The sequence below is a fragment of the Bos taurus genome, chromosome 21 (genome assembly GCF_002263795.3).
Source record: "Bos taurus isolate L1 Dominette 01449 registration number 42190680 breed Hereford chromosome 21, ARS-UCD2.0, whole genome shotgun sequence".
Classification (NCBI taxonomy): domain Eukaryota; kingdom Metazoa; phylum Chordata; class Mammalia; order Artiodactyla; family Bovidae; genus Bos; species Bos taurus.
In genome coordinates this window covers 30,167,707-30,194,530 of record NC_037348.1, presented here as the reverse complement: position 1 = coordinate 30,194,530, position 26,824 = coordinate 30,167,707, and the positions used below count along the sequence as shown (strand labels likewise).

General features: G+C 43.3%; 1 protein-coding gene across 3 annotated transcripts in view; it reads right to left on the bottom strand.

The window, feature by feature from the left end:
• The window catches only part of OTUD7A (OTU deubiquitinase 7A), a 404,670-nt gene that overhangs the window by 40,074 nt on the left and 337,772 nt on the right, over positions 1 to 26,824 (bottom strand). For 2 of the 3 annotated variants that reach the window (XM_005221993.5, XM_010817095.4), the window contains 3 exons: positions 15,206 to 15,307; positions 11,444 to 11,571; positions 10,599 to 10,711 (listed from right to left, as the gene is read on the bottom strand). In XM_005221993.5, the coding sequence (XP_005222050.1) occupies positions 10,599 to 10,711; positions 11,444 to 11,571; positions 15,206 to 15,307 (343 nt within the window). The remainder of the gene's footprint in view (positions 1 to 10,598; positions 10,712 to 11,443; positions 11,572 to 15,205; positions 15,308 to 26,824) is intronic. The other variant, NM_001206968.2, reaches the window with a different exon arrangement.

Sequence of the window (26,824 nt, the reverse complement as noted above, 5' to 3'; positions counted from 1 at the left end):
CAAAGGCTCTGAGGACTTATTGAATGTCCCCTGCCCAGGTTCAGTTCAGTTGAGTTCAGTTCAGTCCAGTTCAGTCACTCAGTTGTGTCCTACTCTTTGCAACCCCATGAATCGCAGCACACCAGGCCTCCCTGTCCATCACCAACTCCCAGAGTTCACTCAGACCCACGTCCATTGAGTCAGTGATGCCATCCAGCCATCTCATCCTCTGGCGTCCCCTTCTCCTCCTGCCCCCAATCCCTCCCAGCATCAGAGTCTTTTCCAATGAGTCAACTCTTCGCATGAGGTGGCCAAAGTACTGGAGTTTCAGCTTTAGCATCATTCCTTCCAAAGAAATCCCAGGGCTGATCTCCTTTAGAATGGACTGGTTGGATCTCCTTGCAGTCCAAGGGACTCTCAGGAGTCTTCTCCAACACCACAGTTCAGAAGCCTGCCCAGGTTACAGACTGTGTAATGTGTGGCTTAGGCAAATAGGACAGCAAAGGCTTTGAAAACCACAGCCCAGAGAAGGCAGGTTGAAATTTACAGTGTGAACCTACCTGCTTAACATGAAAAGTCAAAATTTTTCATAGATTATTAACAAGACTCAGAGTCTTGTAATATCCAAAATGTCCAGGATGCAATGCAAATGTACTTGACACATGAAGAACCACAAAAAATCTCAATTTTCCCAAGGAAGAGAACGGTCAAAAGACTACCAACGCTGAGTTGGTGGATGTCAGAATTATCTGACAAACATTTTAAAGAAGTTATTGTGAAAACGCTCCAATCAGTGATGGAAATGTTAGAAATTAAATATACAGTAACTGGAAGAAAAAATTCACTGAGTGGACTCAATAGCAGATTGGGGATGAGAGAGAATGAGTCAGTAAATTTGAAGACAGATCAACAGATGACCCAATCTGAAGAAGAGGGAGAAGAAAAGATTGACAAAAGGAGAATTTCAGTGACTTCAGACAGTACCAAAAGTGTAATACTCATGTCATCAGAGTTCCAGAAGGAGAAAGAGTACACAGCCCCTAAAAAGGAAAAAAAAAAAACTTAAAGAGATAATGACTGCAAGCTTCCTAAACTGGGTAACACTTCAGACCTATCGATTTAAGAAGCTCAGAGAACTAAGGAGGATACACCTAAAGAAAGCCCTGCCAGACACAACAAAATCAAATTGTTGAAACCTAAGGATGGAGGAAAATTGCTGAAAGCAGCCAGATGAAAAGTGATACACTGAACAGGGGAACAGTAATTCAAGTGACTTATAGATTTCTCATCAGGAACTACTGGAGAAGAAGGGGAAACGAGATTTTTAAAGTGCTGCAAGAAAAGGATGGTAAACTACTGATAGAATTCTATATCTGTTAAAAATATCCTTTAGGTGTAAAAGGTGAAATAAACATATTCTCAGAAGAATTAGTAATGGAACTCACAACCAGAAAATCTCCCTCAAAATTAAAAGAAAATGTTTGGATTGAAAGAAAATGATACCAGAAAAATGTTGGAACATCAGAAATGAAGGAAGCACAACAGAAATAGTCATGATTTGCATACATATAATAGAGTATCCTTTTCCTCTTGAGTTCTTTAATATATATTTGAAGATCCACATTAAAAATATTATATTGGCTGATGGGATATTTAAAGTATGTAGATGAAATACATAAGAAAACTATACCATAAAGGAGAGAATAAGGGAGCTATTTGGTAGCAAGGATTTTGAATTGCACTTGAATTCCAAAAGGAATTGCTTAAAATATGTATATTGTAATTACTTGAGCCACCACTTAAAAACTCTATGAAAAGATGTTAAAATCATAAAAATTAAATTAAAATAGAATCTTAAAAATTCAAATAACTGAAACAAGGAAAGGGGAAGAGAGGAACAAAAAAAAAATGGGAAAAAGCAAACAAATAATAAAACAGGAGACCAAAACTCAAACAGATCAATAATTACATTAAATACAGATATATAAATGTAGCAGTTAAGAGACAGAAATTGTTAGAATCAATAATACCTATTTGCTGTGTTAAAGAAACTCACTGCAAATATAATGATATAGGTAGGTTAAAGATAAAAGGATGGAAAATTACAGATCATAAAAATTTTAATCGAGGTCAATTTCAAGAAGCTTTATCAATATCAGGCAAAGTAGACTTCAGACCAAAGAAAACTGCCCCAGATAAAAAGAGATATTATACAATGATCAAAGGATAAATTCAGAAAGAAGGTGGAATAGTCCTAAATGAATGTGGATTTAACAATAAGACTTCAAAATACTTAGAAGAAAAAACTGACAAAACTGAAAAGAGAAATAGAAATAGCCATAAGTATAATTGCAGGGCTCTAAACTTCTCTCTCAGTAGCTGAAAGAACAAGTAGACAGAAAATCAGCAAGGGTATAGAAAATCTGAACAAAACCATCAATCAACTGGATCTAACTGACATCAACAGAACACTTTACAACAAGTACAGAATACACATCTTTTTAAAATGCCCAGGGAATATTCACAAAGACAGACAATATGCTGAAGGCATTTTAAATGATTTAAATCATACCAATTATGTTCTTAGATCATAAGGCAATTAAACCAGAATTAGTAAAGAAAGACAACAAAACCATCTTACACAATAGACTTTTAAATAATTCAGTAGTCAAAGAGAAAATCTCAAGGGGAGTTAGAAAATATTTTAAACAATGAAAATAAAAATGCAACATATCACAATTTGTTATACGCAGCTAAGCAGCTCTTAAGAGGGAAATTTATAGTCCCCAAATACATATATTACGAAAAATATCTCAGATCAATAATCTAAGCTTTCACCTGAATAAAGTAGAAAAATCAGTGCAAAATATACCTAAAGCAAACAGAATGAGCAGAAACTCTAAAGGTAAGAACAGAAATCAATAAAATTTAAATCTAAAAACCAACAGGGACAACCAATTAAGCCAAAATTGGTTCTTTTAAATGATCAATAAAATTGTCAGAACTTTAACAATGCAGATCAAAAAAAAAAAAAGAGAGAGAGAGAGAAAGAAGAAAAGACACTAATTGCTGAATCTGAAAAGAAAGGGCATATCACCAAAGTCCCCCTGAGGTATTAAGTTACAAGAGAAAATCATAAACAATACTATGCACATAAATTCAACAACTTTGATGAAATGGAACAATTTCTCAAAACAACAAGCTACCCAAAACTACTTATTTCTATTTTCTATAACTGTTAAAGAAGCTGAATTTATAGTTAATACACTTCTGAAAAGGCAATATCTGATTGCAGATGAATTCACAGATTTTGTGAATCTACCAAACATTTAAAGAAAAAACATCACCAATTATAGACAATTTACTGGAAAAAATAGAGGGGTGTGTGTGTGTGTGTGTGTGTGTGCACACACGCATGCTCAGTTATGTCCGACTCCTTGCAATCCCATGGACTACAGCCCACCAGGCTCCTCTGCCCATAGAACTTTCCCGACAAGAATACTGGAATGGGGTGCCATTCCTTTCTCCTGGGGATCTTTCCAACCCAGGGACTAAACCTGCATCTCTTAGGTCTCCTCCATTGGCAGGTGGATTCCTTTACTACTAGAGCCACTGGGAAGCCCAGAAGGAGAGAGAATTGTCTCCAACTTGTTTATGAGACTAGCATTACACTGGCACCAAAAGTAAACAAAGACAGTAGTGCATAAACAGAAAACTGTGTTCAATAACCTCCATGGCAATAGATACAAAAATTCTCAACATAATATGCCAAATTGAAATAACAAAAGAAGAACTTTTAACACACCAAGAGAAAGTGGAATTAAACCCTGGAATGCAATGATTCCCTGCAATGAAATCCCTGGTTCAATATTCAAATATCATCCAACGTAACCTACCATATTAATGTCTAAAGAAGAAAAAAATCCACATGATCATATTAACTGATGTAGAAATGTATTTGATAAAATTCAGCATTCATTAATGATAGAAATTCTCAACAAAAAAAATACAAGGAAACTTCCTCAATCTGATAAAAAATACCTACTAAAAATCTATAACAAATATCTTATTGATGAAAGATTTCTGACTAAGAGTGATAATCAGGGAAGAGTTTCCTCTCTCATCATGTCTGCTCAACATCATACTAGAAATTCTAGTTAGTGCAATAAGAAAAAGAAATAAAAGGCATAGAGATTAGAAAGAAAGAAATAAACCTACCCCTACTCACTGATTATATGAATATCTGTGTAGAAAATCCCAAGGAATCTAAACCTCTTAGCACTGATATATGAGTTTAGTAACATCACAGAATACAAAGTCACAAACATCAGTAACTAGCAATAACTAGCAATGAACAATTGCAGATCCAAATGAAAACACATATACATGTGCATGTATGTGAGCACGTGCACACACACACACACACACACACACACAATCATTTACAATAGCTTCAAATGAAATATTCAGGTATATATCAGATGGTGATTACAGCCATGAAATTAAAAGACGCTTACTCCTTGGAAGGAAAGTTATGACCAACTTAGATAGCATATTCAAAAGCAGAGACATTACTTTGCCAACAAAGGTCCGTCTAGTCAAGGTTATGGTTTTTCCACTGGTCATGTATGGATGTGAGAGTTGGACTGTGAAGAAGACTGAACGCCAAAGAATTGATGCTTTTGAACTGTGGTGTTGGAGGAGACTCTTGAGAGTCCCTTGGACTGCAAGGAGATCCAACCAGTCCATTCTAAAGGAGATCAGTCCTGGATGTTCACTGGAAGGACTGATGCTAAAGCTGAAATTCCAATACTTTGGCCACCTGGTGTGAAGAGTTGACTCATTGGAAAAGACCCTGATGCTGGGAGGGACTGGGGGCAGGAAGAGAAGGGGACAACAGAGGATGAGATGGCTGGATGGCATCACCGACTTGATGGACATGAGTTTGAGTGAACTCCAGGAGTTGGTGATGGACAGGGAGGCCTGGCGTGCTGCAATTCATGGGGTCGCAAAGAGTCGGACACGACTGAGCGACTGAACTGAACTGAAACATGTATAGAACTTTTATGCAGAAAATTATAAAATGCTAATAAAACAAATCAAAGAAGATTTAAATATATGAAGAAGCATACTGTGTCTACCTAATACATGGAAAAAGATGTGTAAGTACACTCAACATTTTAAAGACTTCAATCCTCCAATTCATGTATAGACTTCATGTAATCCCAATAAAAATCCTGGCAGAATATTTTTCAGATATAGATAAACTGATTCTATAAATATGTATGGGAAAGCAAAAAAAAAAAAAAAAAAGGACCAGAAATATTGAAAAAGGAGAATAAAGTTAGAGGAGTGATGCTACCTAATTTTAAGACTTATTATAAAATGACACTGTCAAAAGGACAGGTGCATATTTCAATGGAACATAATACGGAATCTCCCACCCAGCGTAAATCTCCCAAACCCACATAAATATTGCCTATAGGTATTGGAAAAACATAAAAGCAATTCAATGATGAAAGAATGGTCTTTTCAAGAAATGATATTGGAAACTCAGACATTCATTCTAAATAAATGAAACCCTGATCTGTTCTCCATCATTATAGTTTTGCCTTTTGGATAATGTCATATAAATGAAATCATACATACAATACATAACTTTTTGAGACCTGATCCTTTCATGCAAGTCATTGCATATATCAGTAGTTTGTTTTTAATTCCTGAATAGTATTTCATAATATTGATGTACTCCAGTTTTTTTTTTTATCAAAGGACATTTGAGTTGTTTCCAGTTTTGGGCAATTATGAATGGAACTTCTATAAACATTTTACATAGAACTTTGTGTGAACACACATTTTCATTTCTTTGGGGCAGATTTTCTCAATCTTGACACTACTGAAATTTTGGACTAGCTATTTCTTTGTTTGGGGGGCTGTCCTGTGCACTTTAGAAGGCTTAGCAGCATCCCTGGCTTCTACCCATTAGATTCAAGCAGTATTCAGACTACATTCCAGTTGTGACAATCAAAATATCCCTGCTGCTGCTGCTGCTAAGTCGCTTCAGTCATGTCCGACTCTGTGCGACCCCATGGACTGCAGCCTACCAGGCTCCTCCGTCCATGGGATTTTCCAGGCAAGAGTACTGGAGTGGGGTGCCATTGCCTTCTCCCTAAATCTAGCCAAATGTCCCCTGGGGGCAAAATCATTCCTGGTTGAGAACCAGTGCTCTAGGGTAAATACTTAGGAGTAGGACTGCTGGGTCATATGGCAAATGTGTTTTTAAATTTACAAGAATCTGTCAAACTGTATTCCAGAGTGGTTGTGTCATTTTTATATCACCAACAATGTGATGTAAAATTTGCTTTGCACTCTCACCAGCACCTGGTATTGCCAGTATATTTTTTTTCTGACTTTCTTATAGGTATGTAGTGGTTTTAATTTTCATTTCCCTAATGGGGTTTACATGGTATTCTTCAAACTGAGAGGGTCCTGATTTATTCCCTGCCTCCAAAGAGTATAGTGGTTGTTGAAAATTGCTTGAAATTTTTAAGTAATTCCTCTCATTAATTTATCATAGAACTAATGCTTACAAAGGTTTTCAGTATTTGGTAGAGGAGGAAAAGGGAGACCCAGAGAGACTGAGTTGGAAAATACCTTTCTGTACCTCACACAGAAAGACACCTGATGGCAAAGGTTTATTAGCCTGTTGTTAACGAAGGCTGAGATCTGAAATGATACTCCCTTGAAACACATCCTGGCATTAGACTACAAAACAAAGAGGCCCCATTCTATCACCCACAGAAAAGAGCAAGAACTCAATTCTCTATAAGAACAGAAAGAGGCTTCTGAGCTAAGGGGTAGGAGGAAAAACAGGGACCAGGAGACCTGGGAGGCATGACACCTGAATTTGAACTACAGCTCTTCCACTCAGCAGACTACCCTGGGCAAATAGTTTTTATCCTGATCCAAATTTCCTCATACTTTAAATAAGAATTATAACCTTTATCTCATAGGGTTACAGTGATGACAGAATGAGATAGTGTGTTTGGAAATGCACAGCATGCCTCAGGCAATTAATACATGTTGCATTAATGAATAAATCTTTTTCAGAGTCTGTAAAGGTGGAGTAAGAAGTTAGTTGAACATATTTAGTCTTTGGATTTCATATAATTGTTTCACTTCAAATTAGCCAACTTTGACTGAGTGCCAGGAAGTTGATAGCTTTCTGTCTGATTTAACATCTTTCATGACATCATTCATATCATGAATTTAAAGAGAATTTATACCCAAACTATCCATCAAGGGTGAGACAGAATAAAGAGAAATTCAGATATGCAAGGACTCAAAAAATTCTATCTTTCTTAAGAAGCTATAAAACTTGTCATAGCGTCTTCCATGGTAAACTGCAGGGTCCTGGACTCAGACAGGTCTCAGTCTGCATTCTAGCTCCACCAGTTACAAACCAGAGGTAAGTCAACTAATTTCTCAGAACATTAGTTTCCCAACATGTAAAGGGGGGTAATGCCTAATTTATAAAGTGGAGATGAAGTGTGTAAGGCAGTGGCACTTAGGTAGTATGTAAGGCAGATAGGTGCCCAGCAGAGGTTCATGGCTTTCTTTCTTCAATCCTCACTGCCCAGAACAATAAGCTATTTTTATGTTCCATTCCTACAGGTCTAGGGTCTGGAGGTCAAGGTTCAGAGTATATATAAACTCATGGGACATATAAACTCATGGAAGGGATTTGCTCTACAGTCAGAGACTCCGGAAAGCCCCTAAGGCTCCACCGTTTTCAAGACTCACAGGAATGAATTTCTAAAGGTGGAATATCAGACACTCAGATGAGCCAGTGTGAGTGTCATAACCACTACACTATGGACAGGGAGATGAACCATGGAAAGTCAGGGAAACCATACATTTCAGGTATTTGGGATAGGCCTTACAACATACCATATAGGTAGCAGGCATGCCAACTCACAGGCTGAATGTGACAATGTCTTAATAAACATTATGTTTCTAGTCATAAAAGCTTCTTTCCACTTTCAAACCCATGATTTCACTGCCCAGTGCCAACAGAATCAGAGAATGTGGCAGACTGCTTTGATGGTCACAGAGCCTTCTTGCTGTGTATTTGTTCCTTTGCAATGTGAGAGTTGGACTATAAAGAAAGCTGAGCACCGAAGAATTGATGCTTTTGAACTGTGGTGTTGGAGAAGACTCTTGAGAGTCCCTTGGACTGCAAGGAGATCCAACCAGTCCATCCTAAAGGAGACCAGTCCTGGGTGTTCATTGGAAGGACTGATGCTGAGGCTGAAACTCCAATACTTGGCCACCTCATGCAAAGAGCTGACTCATTGGAAAAGACTCTGATGCTGGGAGGGATTGGGGGCAGGAGGAGAAGGGGACGACAGAGGATGAGATGGCTGGATGGCATCACCGACTCCATGCACATGGGTTTGGGTGGACTCTGGGAGTTGGTAATGGACAGGGAGGCCTGGCGTGCTGCAGTTCATGGGGTCACAAAGAGTTGGACATGACTGAGCGAGTGAACTGAATGGGACTTTGCCCCTCCTTTTATTAAGGATGGAGTCTATCTGCCCAGAGGCTGGCTCAGCCATGGGACTTGCTTTGGCCAATGTTTCCACGGGACATTAGTAAACTTGATGCAAGTAGAGGCTTGAGCTGAACCTCTACAGTGTAGGCTGCCCCCTCTTATTGCCCTGATCCATACTGTAAGGGTCCTGAGCCTTCTCAAGGATGAAATCTAGATGGAGGCTCAGCAAGAGCCAGAGTTGTGAATCAGGCCATCTTGGATGGTCCTGCACCACCCAGACTAACTGCCAGATGCTGCAGCCCCAGGAGAGGCTCCAGAAAATTCCAGAGCAGAATGCTGACTCCAGAACAGGAAAAAATCCAGTGTCTCTGTGTTAAGCCCCCCAGTTTTGGTGTGGTTTACTCCACCACCATGGAAAACTAATATAGCCCAGCAGGGCCCTTACTACCAAATGCATTTTACATCTGAACAACAAAGATGGTCCAGGAGCTTGGGAGACATGCCCAAGATCATGCACCCAGTCTGGGACTCTTAATCCATGACATCTGAGTCTGGGCGTCTGGTTGGGGTCCACCAGGAAGACCCCTTTCTTAGTTCTAAGTTGCCATTAAACCAGATGAAGCACCCAGAGGTCGTCACTAACTGCTTTCATAGATTTTACCAGTTGTATAACAAGTAATGGATTCCTCCCATTGCACACACACTCTCTTCCCCCAGAGTGTCCATAGTCGGGGTTGGGGCTGCACGTGCCAGGTGGTGATGGGCAACTTCATTCCAACACTGGATTCCATGCAGACCCGCATGACTTGGGGTGGAGTTATTTTCCTCTCTCTCCCATGTCTTCTTTTCCTTCTGGGGACCAGCCCTCTTACCCATGGCCCCACTAGCAGCTCTGGTGATGGGCAAGCTGAGTTCACCTTCGCTGGAGGGGACTACAAACTCCAGCAGCAGCCTTTTGGAGGTAGCACTTCACAAGTCTCTGGAGGTGCAATAAGTAGCACAGAATGTCTGATTTCTCTTGCTTTAGCCACAAGAAACAGACATGTTGTGATTTGCGAGTAGGAGCATGAGAAAGAATGAGTACTGTAGCTCTGAGTGCGCCTGCGCGGAAGCCCCCGGCCTCTGCCTGGCCTTGCTCTCACAGTTCTCACCGCATCTGCATCTACTGATACAGTTGCCATTCAGGCTTTCTCACGCATCTGAACTCGGCAGAGAGCTCATGATGGTCTTGCCTTCCTGGGGTCTGGGAGAGCGTCCTCCCTGTGGTCACCAGTTCTAAACAGCCTATCCATGATGGCTCTCTGGCTGGTGGTTCGCCCTGCCTGGACCCCAACCTGGTCTCCAGCCTTCTCTCTGAGTGAGTCGTGGACACGCCTCCCTGCCTCCAGGGTCTCCTGCTGGGGCTCCGCCAGTGAGCCTTGGGATTGGCTACTGCGAGTCTTGCGGAAAGAAGAAAGGAGGTTGGTCAAGTGCATCCTTGAGTCTGACCCTTGCTCCCTTCCGACCTCTTCAGATGTTTAACCTGGTTCTTTCTGGGAAAAACTGCCGGGCCAGTGTCCATGCTGGGAGCAGCAGTGCAGGGTCTGTTCCCATCTGTCCTGGGGCCGGAGGGCCAGGGTCTGGGCAGGAGTGGGGCTGTACACGTCACTCACCATGGGGCCAGGCTCCAGCATGACGCTTACCTGCTCTGGAACCCTGCTGGCCCAAGTTTCATGGAGGTTATTTTAAAAGACCACCACCGTTGCCTGGTGGCCCAGTGGTTAGGATTCCAGCAGCAGCCTGAAGCTTCAGAGCCTGGTGAGCGCGTGGGCAGCTTAGGCCCTCTCCAGGCTGGCTGGACAGTGAGTCCCCCATGCCTGAGCTCAGGAGATGCACACGGTGACTGTGTACACTTTCTTCCAAACATCTGGCAGGGTCCTGTCATCCCCTACCACCTGCCCTGCGTCCTTGGTAGAATCTAAGATCTGAAGGCAGGAGTCTTCCTTGTGTTGTCCCCAGCTTGGGGGTCCCACATCCCCCCCATCACCTCCCATGCCGTCATGGGGAGGGCTGGGGCAGCACTTACCCCCCGCCTGAGCCGCCGTTCTTGCTGAAGTGTGTGCGTGGCTCGCTGGAGGCCAGCTTCAGCAGCTCCGTCCATTCCCGCTCCCACTCCTCCTCCGTGTACACCAGCCCTGACTGGCACGAAGGGGGGTGGGGTTAGGAGGTGGCGTCCACCTCTTCAGCCCTGCACCCACATCAGTCTGGCTGAGAGCCCGACTTCCCGGCTTGGTCAGCCTGGGGTGAGCACTGTTAGTGGCCAAGGACTGTCAGCATTTGCTCTGGACAGAATTTGTTCAGAACCCCCAACCTCCAACCTCTATGCTGTCAGAAGTGCATTCAGCACCAGTGGTCATTCTCAGGGGTTAGAGCGACCGAATGGAACCTGCACACGTACTGGGCTGGGTGCTGACCACTGATATGTGTGCAGGGACCTGGGCAGACCCATCTTTAAGGGCTTCCATGCCAGCAAAGGGCCAGTGCGCACTAAGGTTCTGGGATAAACATTCTCTTTGGACTGAGCACACACCCTGGGGCTGGGGCCACGCCAGGGCCAATCAGCGGCTGCACCAGCAGCGACCTCACAGGTGACCATCTAACTCACCATTCAGGTTGGGACAGCCTTGTGAGTGAGGGTAGGTGGTTTTCATGATTATACCAGGACAGGCGAGGGGAGTGGATGTCTGGTCACTGTGGGCAGGGGCTGACTGTTGGAATGGGTTCCTCTTTAGTGGGTTTGAGTAGGTGATGGAGCCATTGCTGCCGCATCTCATAAGACAGACTTGATATTGGGGCCCCAAATAGGACCCCATCTTGGCCTTGGCTGCACCCTGGCACCGTCCTGGCTCTGCCATGCTGACAGGTACCCACCTCCTTGTTCTGCTGTGTCTGCTGCCACCTCCACCTTCGCTTCAGGGCCTCCCTCTCGGCCCCTGTCCTCATCATGGTGTAGAGAGCTTTCCGCAAAACCAGGTCCCGGTCATGAAAGCCCCACATTCCTGCAGCCAGGAGGTCCGTGAGGAGTAGAGGAGAGAGGAAAGATGTGAAAGTAAAGTGAACGTGTTAGTCGCTCAGTCGTGTCCGACTCTGCGACGCCATGGACTGTAACCCGCCAGGTTCCTCTGTCCATGGAATTCTCCAGGTAAGAAAACTGGAGTGCATAGCCATGCCCTTCTCCAGGGGATCTTCCTGACCCCAGGACCGAACTCAGGTCCCCTGCTCTGCAGGTAGATTCTTTATCTTCTGAGCCACAAGAAAATACGTGAGGAAGGGGCAAAACAGAAGAGTTGAGACCACCACCACCTACCAGTCCTGGCCCCCACAACTTTGTCAACAGATAATGCAGTAGCAAGATATTCAGTTCTCTCGATTAGCAAGCAGCTCCCCTCTGCCCTCCCTCCTGATGTTTCCTGCAGATGCAGGCACGGAATGAAGGAGCACAGCCCCTTCTTAAAGCAACAGCCACTTCACTAAGTCTTGGGGGCCCTTCGCAGGCTGCCCTCAACCTCTCAAGGTTTGTTCTGAGGGATGTAATGTTTGTGGTTCTGACCTTGTGTTGGAGTGGGAGAGAGCCTGTGGGGACGGTGGATTATGTGTCCTCATGCAGGGCCCCAAGGCAGGATGGCAGTCAGACCCCAGTTTCATCGAGGGTCTGCTGCATCCAGTATCTGTAGCCCTGAGGCATCTCTGCACACATCTGGGCCCTGGGAGAGCACCTGCTTCTGAGGGAAGTGCTCCACCTGGCCCAGGGGTCATAAGAACAACCCAGCATCTCTGAGTACATCCTTGGGGAAGCTCAGAAGTGGTTAAGAAACCCAATCAATGGAAGAAGCGCCAAGAGAGATGCAGCTCTGGCTACAGGGAGAGACTAGGGAAATTTATTCATTCATTTGTTCATTTGTTTAACTGAATACTATTAATTCCACTTAATTCCATACTTATTTTACAGTAAGGGTGAGGCACCATTCTAAGTGATGGGAATACCCACAGCAGCAACTAGGGCAGACTAAATTCCTAAAATCTCATGGAGTCCACACTGAGGGGAAGGGAGGGGAGGCAGCCATAGAATTAACATGTAACACACTATGTTGCAGGCAGTGGCAATGTAAGCGGAGACAAAGCAGGCTAAGAGGACAGAGTGCTGGGTGGTTTGGTCACAGTGTGAGTGGAGACATTGGGACAAAGACATGAGTGGTTAGGGACAGGGTTGAGTCACCATCCCAGGTGGAGGAAAAGGTCAGGGCCAACCCCGAGGGGCCCCATGTGGTGTACTAGGGAGGGGAAGGTGTCTGCAGTTGGGATGGAAGGGGCGAGGTGGAGAGTGGAAAGGTGGGCTTTGAAGTGAGCTGGGACCCTCTGGAGAGCTTTTGGAGAGCAGTGACCCACACTGACTGATGATCAAAGGCTCAGTCTGGCTGCGCATCCTTTTGTGCAAAGATGTGATAACAGGGGCCTGCTGTGGGCTTTCCGGTCGTCTTTTTCTGCAGTCTTTTTCTACAGACAGAGGAAGATGGCCATCAATGCTCCTTTTATGAACTGGCCGAGCTGAGCTTTCTCATCCCTCCGACCTGCCTGCAGCCTCCTCCCAGGCAGGGCAAGTCCTGGGTCCAGTCTACTAGTCATGGCTCCTTGTCTGGGTCTCTTGTGCAGAGAATCTCCTTGTCCCACACGTTTGCCCACAAGCCTGACCCCAGGATTACTGTCATTTCTATGCGTGCCCCACACCCTAGGTCAATGGCAGGGCTGGTCAGCAGGTCCAGTAAGCACTGCTGGTGAGTGTAGAGTGGCCACTTTGAGCAGACTTGCTTGTACATAGTTTAGCAATTTGAGTACCAAGGGGAAACAAAGTACTGGGAGGAAAGAATCAACCGGCCGTGAGTCCCAGGTTCAGTCTCGGCCCAGCCTCTCACAGCAAGAGCAAGGGCCACCTGCAGGAGGCTTTCTCCTCCCAGGCAGAACTGGGGGGCCTGCTGTGCTACTGTGAGACACCTGCCATCAGTCAGGACCACGGTAGCATGTGACCACCTGGCTTGTGGCCTTGTCCACCTGTGGTCATGACGGGGGCAATGCCTGTGTACACTGAGTGTTAGAAGGGCAAAGGCATTCCTGTGCCTGAGACTTTGCAAAGAGGAGAGATGTCTTCTTTTGTAATTTTTCTCTAGGTTTGATACAGAATAAGGTGAAGTAAGTTCCATAAGAGAGGGATACTGAATATTTTATGATGGAATAAGACACAACTTGCAAAACATGTTTTTGAAGAATCAACTTGCAAAACATGTTTTTGAAGAATAACGTGAAAAATTCAATTTACAATTTTAAGGGGAAAATATTGGATTCCAAACCGTGAACACTGTGAGATCCTAATTTCACTGGAAGTATATACAAACGTGTGGAAGACAATATACCAAAATATTAAAAGCAGACATCGCTGGGCAGTGGAATTGCTGATTGTTATTTCACTATGCTGAACGGGGAGCCAACAGACAGGAATGAGTTAATACTGAGACAGAAGGGGGCAGTGGGTGGGGCCCTTGTTTTCCCTGTCACCCTTGGTCAAGCCTAAGGAGCGTGGAATGTCTCCTTTGCACTTGGCTTCCATCCTCCTCTGGGTATCTCGGGGCCTGTCCCAGACACCCTGCATTTCCCTCGAACACTTTTCAGGCTCAGCTCAGTCCACCTCTTATAGAACAGACCTCTCACTACAGGTCTGAAGTGAGGTCTGGGGCATCCTTGCTCTGGGTCACAGCACTGAATTCAGGTCATGTTTACCTGGGGAGGTGAGTTTGACCAACAAGGACCATATTCTTGTTGGAGGGGCCCATCCCTGGAGAGGGTCCTCAGACTGCAGGAGTAATAAGTTACCACCAGCTATGATGCTGGGGTCCTTGGCACAAATCCAGTCCTGCATGTGTATGTAAGCCTGGGTCCAGAGGGGTTACATGATCTTCCAGAAAGTGTACTGTGACCTTCTGCCATCCAAACATTGCCACCCGCACCTGTGCATTTGCTGGTGTCGCTTTTTGCAACCAGGAAGCTCACATCTCTTGGAAGAGTTTGCTGACCTCTCTGCAGCATATTCTGAGTGTGCTGATCTCTGTGTTACTTACCCATGTCTGTCTTTTTCTCAGTCTAAGTGCATCAGCTGCAGTCAGTGTGGTGGCTCCAGATCTACCCAGCCTCACGCACTGCCCCACAGACTTTCTGCTCAAGCTCAACAGGGCTCAGCCCTGATCCCAAACACCCTGTTATTTCCTGACTTTCCACTTTATCCGTGTGCTCTCCCTGCCTGGAGGGTCCTATTTATATTCTTTCAAGTTCTTCAAGCCTCAGGAAAATCTCAGCTCCTCCAGGAAGTCCTCTTTGATTGCTCTAGACCCCGATGTCTACTGCCCATCCCTGCAGGTCTGCTCAGGCCTCCTTCTATCAGGACAGATCTTTTCTCATGCGCGCTCTATGCCCCCACCAAGCCTGCCAGCTGCTTGACAAGAAGGCTGGGGGTTGTTGGCTCCATCCCTTGGGGATCTTTTCAGTTGACAGTGATGCACGTCACTCTACTTAGTATAAGATTGTCCTCTAATGATACACAGAGAAGGCCTGGGCACTGCCACCCTCTGTCTACACTGCAGGGCTTACCCAGTGAGGCCGCATGTAAAAGGCAGTTCCCGTCCCCTGTCGTGGCCAAAGGAAGAAGCCGTTTACAGCTCGTGCACACGGTGGACCACCAATTCAGGCGACCTGGAACAGAAGCTCATGTTTAGAATCCCAGGACAAACACGGATGTTTGCTAAGTAAGCTTTAATATCAGTGGGTGATTTTCTAGAGGATTCTAGAGAACTTCAGTGGTAAGGCGGAGGGTTATGGCTGTGTGTGCTCAGCTGGTCAGTCGTGTTCAATTTTGCAACCCCATGAACTGTAGCCTGTTGGCTTCTCTGTCCATGGGATTTTCCAGGGAAGAATACTGGAGTGGGTTTCCATTTCCTCCTTCAGATGATCTTCCTGACCCAGGGACTGAACCCGAGTCTACTGTGGCTCCTGCACTGGCAGGTGGATTCTTCACCACTGAGCCACCAGCGTGATGGCTACTTATGCTCAGACAAAACAGAGATATTTTTTCTTTTAAGATAAAAAATAGCCAAATCCTTCCATCAGTTAACAAGAAACTCAAGATTAAAGCCTTCTCTTCTTGAATCTGGGAACATATTTTACACAAAATTTTTGTGTAATTTCCTTGAACACAATTTTTCTTCCCAAAAGTTATTTAAAAAATCATTATTTGTTGATGTATACATACCTTTGAGAGTATGGTTAAATTTAATTTTTTTAAATTGATGTATAGTTGATGTACAATGCTCCCAGTATACAGCAAGGTGGTTCAGTTATACATACATACATATACCTATTGTTTTTCAGATTATTTTCCATCATAGGTTATTACCTATTCAAAGATATTGAATGTATTTTCCTGTGTTATACAGTGGGTCTTTATTGTTTATCTATTTTACACATAGTAATGTGTATTTGTTAATCCCAAACTCCTAATTTATCCCCCTCTTTCCCCTTTGATAACTATAAATTTGTCTTTTCTGTGTCTGTAGGCCTATTTCTGTTTTGTAAATAAGTTCTTTGTATCTTTTTTTTTTTTTTTTTGGAGAAGGAAATGGAGACCCACTCCAGTACTCTTGCCTGGAAAATCTCATGGACAGAGGAGCCTGGTAGGCCACAGTCCATGGGGTTGCAAAGAGTCGGACACGACTGAGCGACTTCACTCACTCACTATCATTTTTTTTAGATTCCACATATTAGTGATATCATGTGATATTTGTCTTTTTCTCTCTGACTACATTTAATTTTATACATCAAACCTCTGTAGGTATTTTGGTAGAGTCATATTAAATTTCATTAACACATCTTGAGACTTTTGCTTCCAGGAAAACAGAGTAGACATCTTCTCCCCCTACTGTTTCTACTAAGTACAACTAAAACCCTTGGACATTAGGTATAAAACAGCATGGGCAGATTGAAAGGCGGATAGAAGGCAGACTGGTTAAGAAACTCAAGACCTGAGCTCAGCCTGGTGGTAAGTGCCCTGGGTTCCTCTTTGGCTCACAAACCCCAGATTAGATGCTAGAGAAGGTGACAGTCTGGAACTAATGGAAATCATTAAAAAAAAAAAAAAATGATGCTCTCTCTAGACAGAATACCAGGAGACGGTTAGTTGAGCCTGACAGCCACAGATTAGAAATAGCCACTGTATTCCAGCTATATCTGTAGAACGAACTGTAGCCCTCCTACCAACTAGCAGAGTGGGGAGCAGAGACTTCATCCTTGCCAGGCTGCAATGAGTCACTCTCCACCCCTCCCCCACTGCCAGGTGGTGCAGAGTCAGGACTTCAACCCTGCTGGATGGTAATGAGGAGTCCACCCCCACCCCAACTGAGAACACACAGGGAGCCTGGCCTTTCACCCCCATCAGAGGGTGATGAGGTCCCCCACCACCATCCAGCAGTACCAAGAAGTTCACCCCACATTAGGTGTCAGCAGAGGCAGCTTGGAAAACCTGTACATGCAACACAAATATCGCATATTAATGTATACATATGAACTCTAGAAAAGTGGGACTGACGAGCACTACCATGTGTAAAATAGATAGCCAGTGGGAAGCTACTATATAACACAGGGAGCCCAGCCTGATGCTCTGTGACAACATAGAGGCCTAAGATGAGGGTGTGGGTGGTAAGCTTCAGAGGGAAGGGATACATATATATATGGCTGACTTGTATTGCTCTGTAGCAGAAGCCAGTACAAGACTGTAAAGCGATCATACCCAATTAAATAAAAACCTGTACGTCCACTCCTGTCTGGTGATTATCAATCAGTGGTGCACGGTACCTAATGGAGTGCTGTCAGAGAAAGTCTGCTAAAACATAAGCTTTAAATAAGATTCAGAGTCTTATAACAATACCCCAAACATAAAATTTTTAATTGAAAGCTATTTGCACCAAGAACCAGGAAGACCTCAAATGGAAAGAGGAAAGACAAGTAACCAACACCAACACACATGATACAGATGTTACAATTATCTGAGAGATTTTAAAGCAGGCATCATGAAAATGCTTCAACAATTATAAACAGGCTTGAAACAAATGGAAAAAAATAGAAAAATGTCAGTCAAAAAAAATAAGGCTCAACAACAATAAAAGATACAAAGAAAAACCAAATGAGGATTTTTGAACAAAAATAATGCAACAACTGATGAAAAACCTCAATGGATGTGTTTAACAGCAGAATGAAGAGAATAAAGAATCTGTGAATGACCAGGCATAACAGAGAAATAAAGAATCTGAATAATAGACAGAAAATAAACTAAAAAAGATCATGTGATCAGAGTCCCATAGGAGAGAAGAAATAGGGTAAAGCTGAAAAAAGTATCCAAAGAAATAACTACTGAAAACTTCCCAAATTTTGTAAAACAAACAAGCAAAAAACAAACAAAACCTATAAATGTATGAATTCAAGAAGCGAGGAAACATGTATCTTCAGTACTTGTATGCTAAAAACTAGAAAATGCTGATAAAAGAAATCAAGGAAGATCTAAGTAATTGGAAAGAAAAGTGAAAGTGAAGTCGCTCAGTTGTGTCCGACTCTTTGTGATCCCGTGGACTGTAGCCTACCAGGCTCCTCCGTCCATGGGATTCTCCAGGCAAGAATACTGGTGTGGGTTGCCATTTCCTTCTCCAGGGAATCTTCCCAACCCAGGGATCAAACCCAGGTCTCCTGCATTGCAGGCAAACACTTTAACCTCTGAGCCACCAGGGAAGCCCAAACAATGGAGATACATACTATATTCACAACTGGAAGACTCTCAACACAGTAAAGATGTGAATTCTCTCTAAATTGATGCATAGATCAAATGCAATTTCACAATCTATGCAAGGTGTTTTGAAGAAAGGCAATTATTACCAACTTAGAATTCTATACCTCAGATAAATAGAAATAAACAATTTACCACCATCCGATCTACAGTAAGGAATACTAAAGACAGATCTCCAGAGAGAAGGAAAATGACTTTGATGGAAGGAGGGTATACAAAAAAAAAAAAAAAAGGGTACTGCATATATTGGTAAATATTGGCTGTTCAAAGCAATACTAGTAATGGCTTTTTTGGGTTAAATTATATGTAGAACTAAAAACACATGACAGCAGAAAGAGGTAAAAGTGCTAACTTAAGATAAATTCTAATAGCTCAAAAATGCATGTTGTAAACTATAGGGTAACCACACAAAGAATGATAAGAAATGTATAACTAACAAGATATTAGAGGGGAAAACAAAATGATAAATATTCTTAAATAATTCAAAATAGTACGAGAGAAAAAAAGAAATATGACAATAAAAAACACCATGATAACAGATTTAAACCAAAAGAGCATTTATATTAAAAGTGATTGGACTAAATATTCCAATTAAATTTGCTGTTGTTGCTGCTGTTTAGTCCCGAAGTTATGTCTGACTTTTTGAGACTCTATGGACTATAGCTCCTCCCTCCATGGGATTTCCCAGGCAAGAATACGGGACTGGCTTGCCATTTCCTTCTCCAGGGGACCTTCCCGACCCAGGGATCGAACCTGTGTCTCCTGCACTGGCAGATGGATTCTTTATCACTGAGCCACCAGGGAAGCCAGATTTCAATTAAAAGACACCATAAAAAAAATGCACTATCAGCCTGCTTTCAAAACCAACTATAGGATGTTTATAAAAGAAACTATAAATATGATGATATAGAAATTTGACAGTAAGTAGGCTGAAAAAGATACATCATTCAAAAACAAGCAAAAGTAAAGCTGGTAAACTTTGATACTGGATGAAGTAAACATTATTAAGGTGTAAGATAAAGAGGGATATTTCATTGTATGGTAAGGTCAGATAGTTATTAGGTCTGAATGATTTCAAATTCTTTGAAATTTATTGATACAATCTTTATGGCCCACCATGTGGTCAATTTGGAAAATTTCTTACTTGAAAAGAATATATATTTATTCTGCAATTGGTAGGTGCCATGTGGTATGTATATAAATTGGGTTAACTTTTTTATTTATCTTCATCTAATCCCTGCTGATTTTTTTGAATATTTATTGTATCATTTATCAAGAGAATTCTAGTAAAATTTCCTATTTTGATTTTAGATGTGTCTGTTTCTCTTTTGAGTCTGTCAAGTTTTGCTTTACATATATTTTAGGATAAATCTCAGGTGTATACCACATTTGTGTGTGTTAGTTTATCAACTGTGTCTGACTCTTTGCAACTACATGGACTGTAGCCCACTAGGCTCCTCTGTCCATGAAGTTCTCCAGGCAAGAATACTAGAGTGGGTAGCTATTCCCTTTTGCAGGGGATCTTCGTGATCCAGGGATCAAACCCTGGCCTCCTGCATTGCAGGCAGATTCTTTACCATCTGAGCTACCAGGGAAGCCCATAACATATTTAGTAGTCATATTTTCAATTGACTTGTGTGTTGGGGGTTAGGGTTCTGAACAGTGAAACAAATCTACTACGTGCACAGTATCTCCCATCCCTGCTTCTGCATCACCTACGGGGGTTGGAGGGCAAGGGAAATTCACATAAACATGGAGTTCATGCTGCCTGATGTACTGTGAATGATAAAGTCTTCTGTCTCTGACCCAGAAATCTCATATCTTCTTCCAGCATTCATGAACCTATGTTGGGCTGACTAACCAGCTTGCAGAGTAGGATCTTCACAGTTCTGAACAGTTTTTAAAGATGGAGACAGGATTCCAACAGAGACTGGGCTTTCTCAAAGAGACAGGACATGGGGTCAGGAGGCTAGGTCAGGAGGTAGAAAAAGATAGTCCCAGGATTCTGTGGGGAACTCTCTTACCCAGGTGATGGGCAAAGGGCCAGTGAGTAAGGGCCCAACTATCTTATCTATTAACAGTTGTTTGGAGGTGAAGCAGTAAGAGTAGGGCTGAATGGGGCTGATGCTCACTCCCCTCCTGTCTGATTCCAAGGAGCCCCCAAATTGATATAGGGTTTCTGATGGACCAGATCATGGGAAATTCATTTGACTTAATTGTAAAAGAACTCAGATATGAAAGTAACCACACCTGGCTCTCTCCCTCTGCACCTGCTGGCCCCTCCCTACCTCTCTTCCCCAACATCAGCTGCTTTCATGAAAGGGTGGGCGGCTGCAACCGGTGCACTAAAGCGCGGCCGGGAGGACCTACCCCACGCCCGAGGCCAGGGGCGCCGGCCGGGAGGAGCAACCCCACGTCCAAGGAGCGGTGGCTGCGTGGGCGCAGGAGGGCCTAGAGGAGCTATCCCACGTTGAAGGTCAGGAAGGGCGGCAGTGAGGAGATACCCCTCCTCCAAGGTAAGGAGCAACGGCTGCGCTTTGCTGGAGCAGCTGTGAAGCGATACCCCACGCCCAAGGTAAGAGAAACCCAAGTAAGACGGTAGGTGTTGCAAGAGGGCATCAGAGGGCAGACACACTGAAACCATATGCATAGCAAACTAGTCAATCTAATCACACTAGGACCACAGCCTTGTCTAACTCAATGAAACTAAGCCATGCCCGTGGGGCAACCCAAGATGGGCGGGTCATGGTGGAGAGATCTGACAGAATGTGGTCCACTGGAGAAGGGAATGGCAAACCACTTCAGTATTCTGGCTTTGAGATCCCCATGAACAGTATGAAAAGGCAAAATGATAGGATACTGAAAGAGGAACTCCCCAGGTCAGTAGGTGCCCAGTATGCTACTAGAGATCAGTGGAGAAATAACTCTAGAAAGAATGAAGGGATGGAGCCAAAGCAAAAACAATACCCAGCTGTGGATGTGACTGGTGATAGAAGCAAGGTCCGATGCTGTAAAGAGCAATATTGCATAGGAACCTGGAATGTCAGGTCCATGAATCAAGGCAAATTGGAAATGGTCAAACAAGAGATGGCAAGAGTGAATGTCGACATTCTAGGAATCAGTGAACTGAAATGGACTGGAATGGGTGAATTTAACTCAGATGACCATTATATCTACTACTGCAGGCAGGAATCCCTCAGAAGAAATGGAGTAGCCATCATGGTCAACAAAAGAGTCTGAAATGCAGTACTTGGATGCAATCTCAAAAAACGACAGAATGATCTCTGTTCGTTTCCAAGGCAAACCATTCAATATCACAGTAATCCAAGTCTATGCCCCAACCAGTAACGCTGAAGAAGCTGAAGTTGAACGGTTCTATGAAGACCTACAAGACCTTTTAGAACTAACACCCAAAAAAGATGTCCTTTTCATTATAGGGGACTGGAATGCAAAAGTAGGAAGTCAAGAAATACCTGAAGTACCAGGCAAATTTGGTCTTGGAGTACGGAATGAAGCAGGGCAAAGGCTAATAGAGTTTTGCCAAGAAAATTCACTGGTCATAGCAAACACCCTCTTCCAACAACACAAGAGAAGACTCTACACATGGACATCACCAGATGGTCAACACCAAAATCAGATTGATTATATTCTTTGCAGCCAAAGATGGAGAAGCTCTATACAGTCAGCAAAAACAAGACCAGGAGCTGACTGTGGCTCAGATCATGAACTCATTATTACCAAATTCAGACTTAAATTGAAGAAAGTAGGGAAAACCACTAGACCATTCAAGTATGACCTAAATCAAATCCCTTATGATTATACAGTGGAAGTGAGAAATAGATTTAAGGACCTAGATCTGATAGATAGAGTGCCTGATGAACTATGGAATGAGGTTCGTGACACTGTACAGGAGATAGGGATCAAGACCATCCCCATGGAAAAAAAATGCAAAAAAGCAAAATGGCTGTCTGGGAAGGCCTTACAAATAGCTGTGAAAAGAAGAGAAGCGAAAAGCAAAGCAGAAAAGGAAAGATATAAGCATCTGAATGCAGAGTTCCAAAGAATAGCAAGAAGATATAAGAAAGCCTTCCTCAGCAATCAATGCAAAGAAATAGAGGAAAACAACAGAATGGGAAAGACTAGAGATCACTTCAAGAAAACTAGAGATACCAAGGGAACATTTTATGCAAAGATGGGCTCGATAAAGGACAGAAATTATACGGACCTAACAGAAGCAGAATATATCAAGAAGAGGTGGCAAGAATACACAGAAAAACTGTACAAAAAAGATCTTCACAACCCAGATAATCACGATGGTGTGATCACTGACCTAGAGCCAGACATCCTGGAATGTGAAGTCAAGTGGGCCTTAGAAAGCATCACTACAAACTAAGCTAGTGGAGGTGATGGAATTCCAGTGGAGCTATATCAAATCCTGAAAGATGATGCTGTGAAAGTGCTGCACTCAATATGCCAGCAAATTTGGAAAACTCAGCAGTGGCCACAGGACTGGAAAAGGTCAGTTTTCATTCCAATCCCAAAGAAAGGCAACACCAAAGAATGCTCAAACTACCGAACAATTGCACTCATCTCACATGCTAGTACAGTAATGCTCAAAATTCTCCAAGCCAGGCTTCAGCAATATGTGAACTGTGAAATTCCTGATGTTTTCAAGCTGGTTTTAGAAAAGGCAGAGGAACCAGATATCAAATTGCCAACATCTGCTGGATCATGGAAAAAGCAAGAGAGTTCCAGAAAAACATCTATTTCTGCTTTGTTGACTATGCCAAAGCCTTTGACTGTGTGGATCACAATAAACTGTGGGAAATTCTGAAAGAGATGGGAATACCAGACCACCTGACCTGCCTCTTGAGAAATCTGTATGCAGGTCAGGAAGCAACAGTTAGAACTGGACATGGAACAACAGACTGGTTCCAAATAGGAAAAGGAGTACGTCAAGGCTGTATATTGTTGCCCTGCTTATTTAACTTATATGCAGAGTACATCATGAGAAATGCTGGACTGGAAGAAACACAAGCTGGAATCAAGATTGCCAGGGAGAACTATCAATAACCTCAGATATGCAGATGACACCACCCTTATGGCAGAAAGTGAAGAGGAACTAAAAAGCCTCTTGATGAAAGTGAAAGAGGAGAGTGAAAAAGTTGGCTTAAAGCTCAACATTCAGAAAACGAAGATCATGGTATCTGGTCCCATCACTTCATGGGAAATAGATGGGGAAACAGTGAAAACAGTGTCAGACTTTATTTTTTTGGGCTCCAAAATCACTGCAGATGGTGACTGCAGCCATGAATTAAAAGATGCTTACTCCTTGGAAGGAAAGTTATGACCAACCTAGATAGCATATTGAAAAGCAGAGACATTATTTTGCCAACAAAGGTCCATCTAGTCAAGGCTATGGTTTTTCCTGTGGTCATGTATGGATGTGAGAGTTGGACTGTGAAGAAGGCTGAGTGCCGAAGAATTGATGCTTTTGAACTGTGGTGTTGGAGAAGACTCTTGAGAGTCCCTTGGACTGCAAGGAGATCCAACCAGTCCATTCTGAAGGCGATCAGCCCTGGGATTTCTTTGGAAGGAATGATGCTAAAGCTGAAGCTCCAGTACTTTGGCCACCTCATGTGAAGAGCTGACTCATTGGAAAAGACTCTGATGCTGGGAGGGATTGGGGGCAGGAGGAGAAGGGGACGACAGAGGATAAGATGGCTGGATGGAATCACTGATGGACGTGAGTCTGAGTGAACTCCGGGAGTTGGTGATGGACAGGGAGGCCTGGCGTGGTGCGATTCATGGGGTCACAAAGAGTCGGACACGACTGAGCGACTGAACTGAACTGAACTGAATAGGGATGAGGCCCAGGTCTCTCTGCCCCAGAGCAGGGACCACAGGTCACATGCACTTGTCCAAGTGAGCTGGGGCACCTTATGGTGAGGAGAGGCACTCACACTTTTATGGTTCTGTTGGAGAAAGGTCCAAAGTTACCATCCTACCCAGACACAAGGGGAAGTGGCCTCTGAGCTCAACTGACAGGAGTTGGGTATGTTCACAGTGGGGAACGGAAGCTCGTGGAATTCTGTGTGCAGTGCCCCTGGGTCCAATCCAGTGCAGACTTGTTGCTGCTTCTGAACTTGAACGTACAATAGGAATTAAGTTCACATGCATGGATGTCCCATCCCATAAATGCCAAAGGGGATTATTCTGATCAGAAGAGCCGCAAGTCGAGAAGGGTGAATGGGGAAAATGCTCCTGCCATTTACTCCTGGTGAGTAAGTCAGGGTTGCACAGGAGGCCTCTACTCATGGGGTCCGAGCTTTCACCTTGTAGATGACAACTGCTGACTTGCACATCAGAAGTCAGCCTTGGGGCCTGGACTCTGTCATATCATACCTCAGGCAGCTGGGTGGCTGAAAAGTCCCAACAAAATTTAAGAGCCTCCTTGTGAAGTCAAGTTTCTTGGGATGCTGTTGGGGATTTGCGATTATCAATCTCTCTGGTGGTCAAGGAAAACTGCAGTCTCTTAGCCATCACAATCCACTGCCAAAAGAGGGCTCCTACTTAGATTCTGAGTTGGAGATGCAATATGCCTCACCTGGGCATTCTAGTTGGTCCTTTATGACCTCCAACTTGCAAACCAGCTTCCCATTCATGGAGCCAGCCCATAAGGCTAAGTTGGAAGTGGCCCAGCAAACTCTAGTACGTTTGCTACTTTGGGGCCCTACAGTCCCAGTGTCCCTTTGAGTTCCAAGAGTCTGTGATCAATGCTTTTGCTGACTGGAACCTCTGGCAGGGGGAGATGGCATCCAGGCAACAGGTATCCCTTTCAGACTTGTCACCTCCATGACATGACTGCCATGTTCACCCCACTGGAAAAGTCAAAACTGGATACCTCCCCCACGGAGGCCTGGTGATCCTGGCCTGATATTCCTTTTCTGGGGTGGTCACCTCAGCCTCAGCACAAAACAAGGTAGAATGGCCCCATGAGGATCACTCATCAGTGAAAGGGAAAGTCGCAACCCCATGGACTACACAGTCCATGGAATTCTCCAGGCCAGAATACTGCCTTTCCTTTCTCCAGGGAATCTTCCCAACCCAGGGATTGAACCCAGGTCTCCCACATTGCAGGCAGATTCTTTATCAGCTGAGCCAAAAGGGAAGCCCAAGAATATTGGAGTGGGTAGCCTATCCCTTCTCCAGTGGATCTTTCCGTCCCAGGAATTGAACCAGGGTCTCCTGCAGGTGGATTTTTTTTTTACCAATTGAGATATCAGGGAAGCCCAAAACACTGCACAGAAAGACATTTATGGCTTTAGAGCATTTACAACATTATAGCATACTGCCAAAGAAGATATAGTGATATAAACTTCCATTTCATGAAGCCAGAAGAAAGAACAGCACATCTAACCCAAATGAAAAGGACAGAAGGAATAAAAATTAAGAGTAGAGGTTAATGAAACAGGAAATAAATGTACCAAGGAAAAGCCAATGGAGACCAAGATAGGTTCCTTGAATAGGTTAATGAGATTCACATGTCCCTAGCAACATTATTAATGAAAACCAAAGGAAATTTCAAAGTATCAACACTGGAAATGAAAAAAGGACCATTAGGACTTCCCTGATGGCCCAGTGGCTAAGACTTGTGCTCCCAGTGTAGAGGGGGTGGGTTCAACCCTGGTCCAGGAAGTAGATCCCACTTGCCATGGCTAAGGGTTCATACGCCACAACTAAAAGATCTCCCACGCTGCAGTGAAGACAGAAGGTGCTGGGTGCCACAGCTGAGAAACGGTGCAGTCAAATAAATGAATTAATGTTTTTTAAAAAAGAAAAAAACGGCCATCATCACAGATCCTACTGACATTAAAAAAAAATTATGAGCTAACATAAACATCTGAGAATTTAGATAAAATAGCAAATTCTTCAAAGCCATTTCAAAATGACATAAGAAGAAAAAGAGATTCTGAATAGTTCAAAATCTCTTAAAAGAAATCAAGTCTATAATTTTAAAACACACACAAAACACAGCCACATGATCATGTGGTTTCAGAGTGAATTTTTCCAATCATTTAAAAAAGTTATAACATCAATCTTGTAGAAACTCCTCCACAGAATAGAAACAGAGGATAGACTTTACAACTCTTTTTATGAGGTTAAACTAATATTCATATTAAAAGCTAATGTGAACATTACAGGAAACAAAAGAATATTTCTCATGAACATAGATGTCAAAATCCTAATCAAAACACTAGCAAATCAAATTCAGTGATACACAGAAGCAATGATACCATAACTAAATGAGGTTTGAGGTTTACTCCAGGAATGTACGAGTGGGTAACCATTTGAAAATCAATCAATATAACCCACCAATG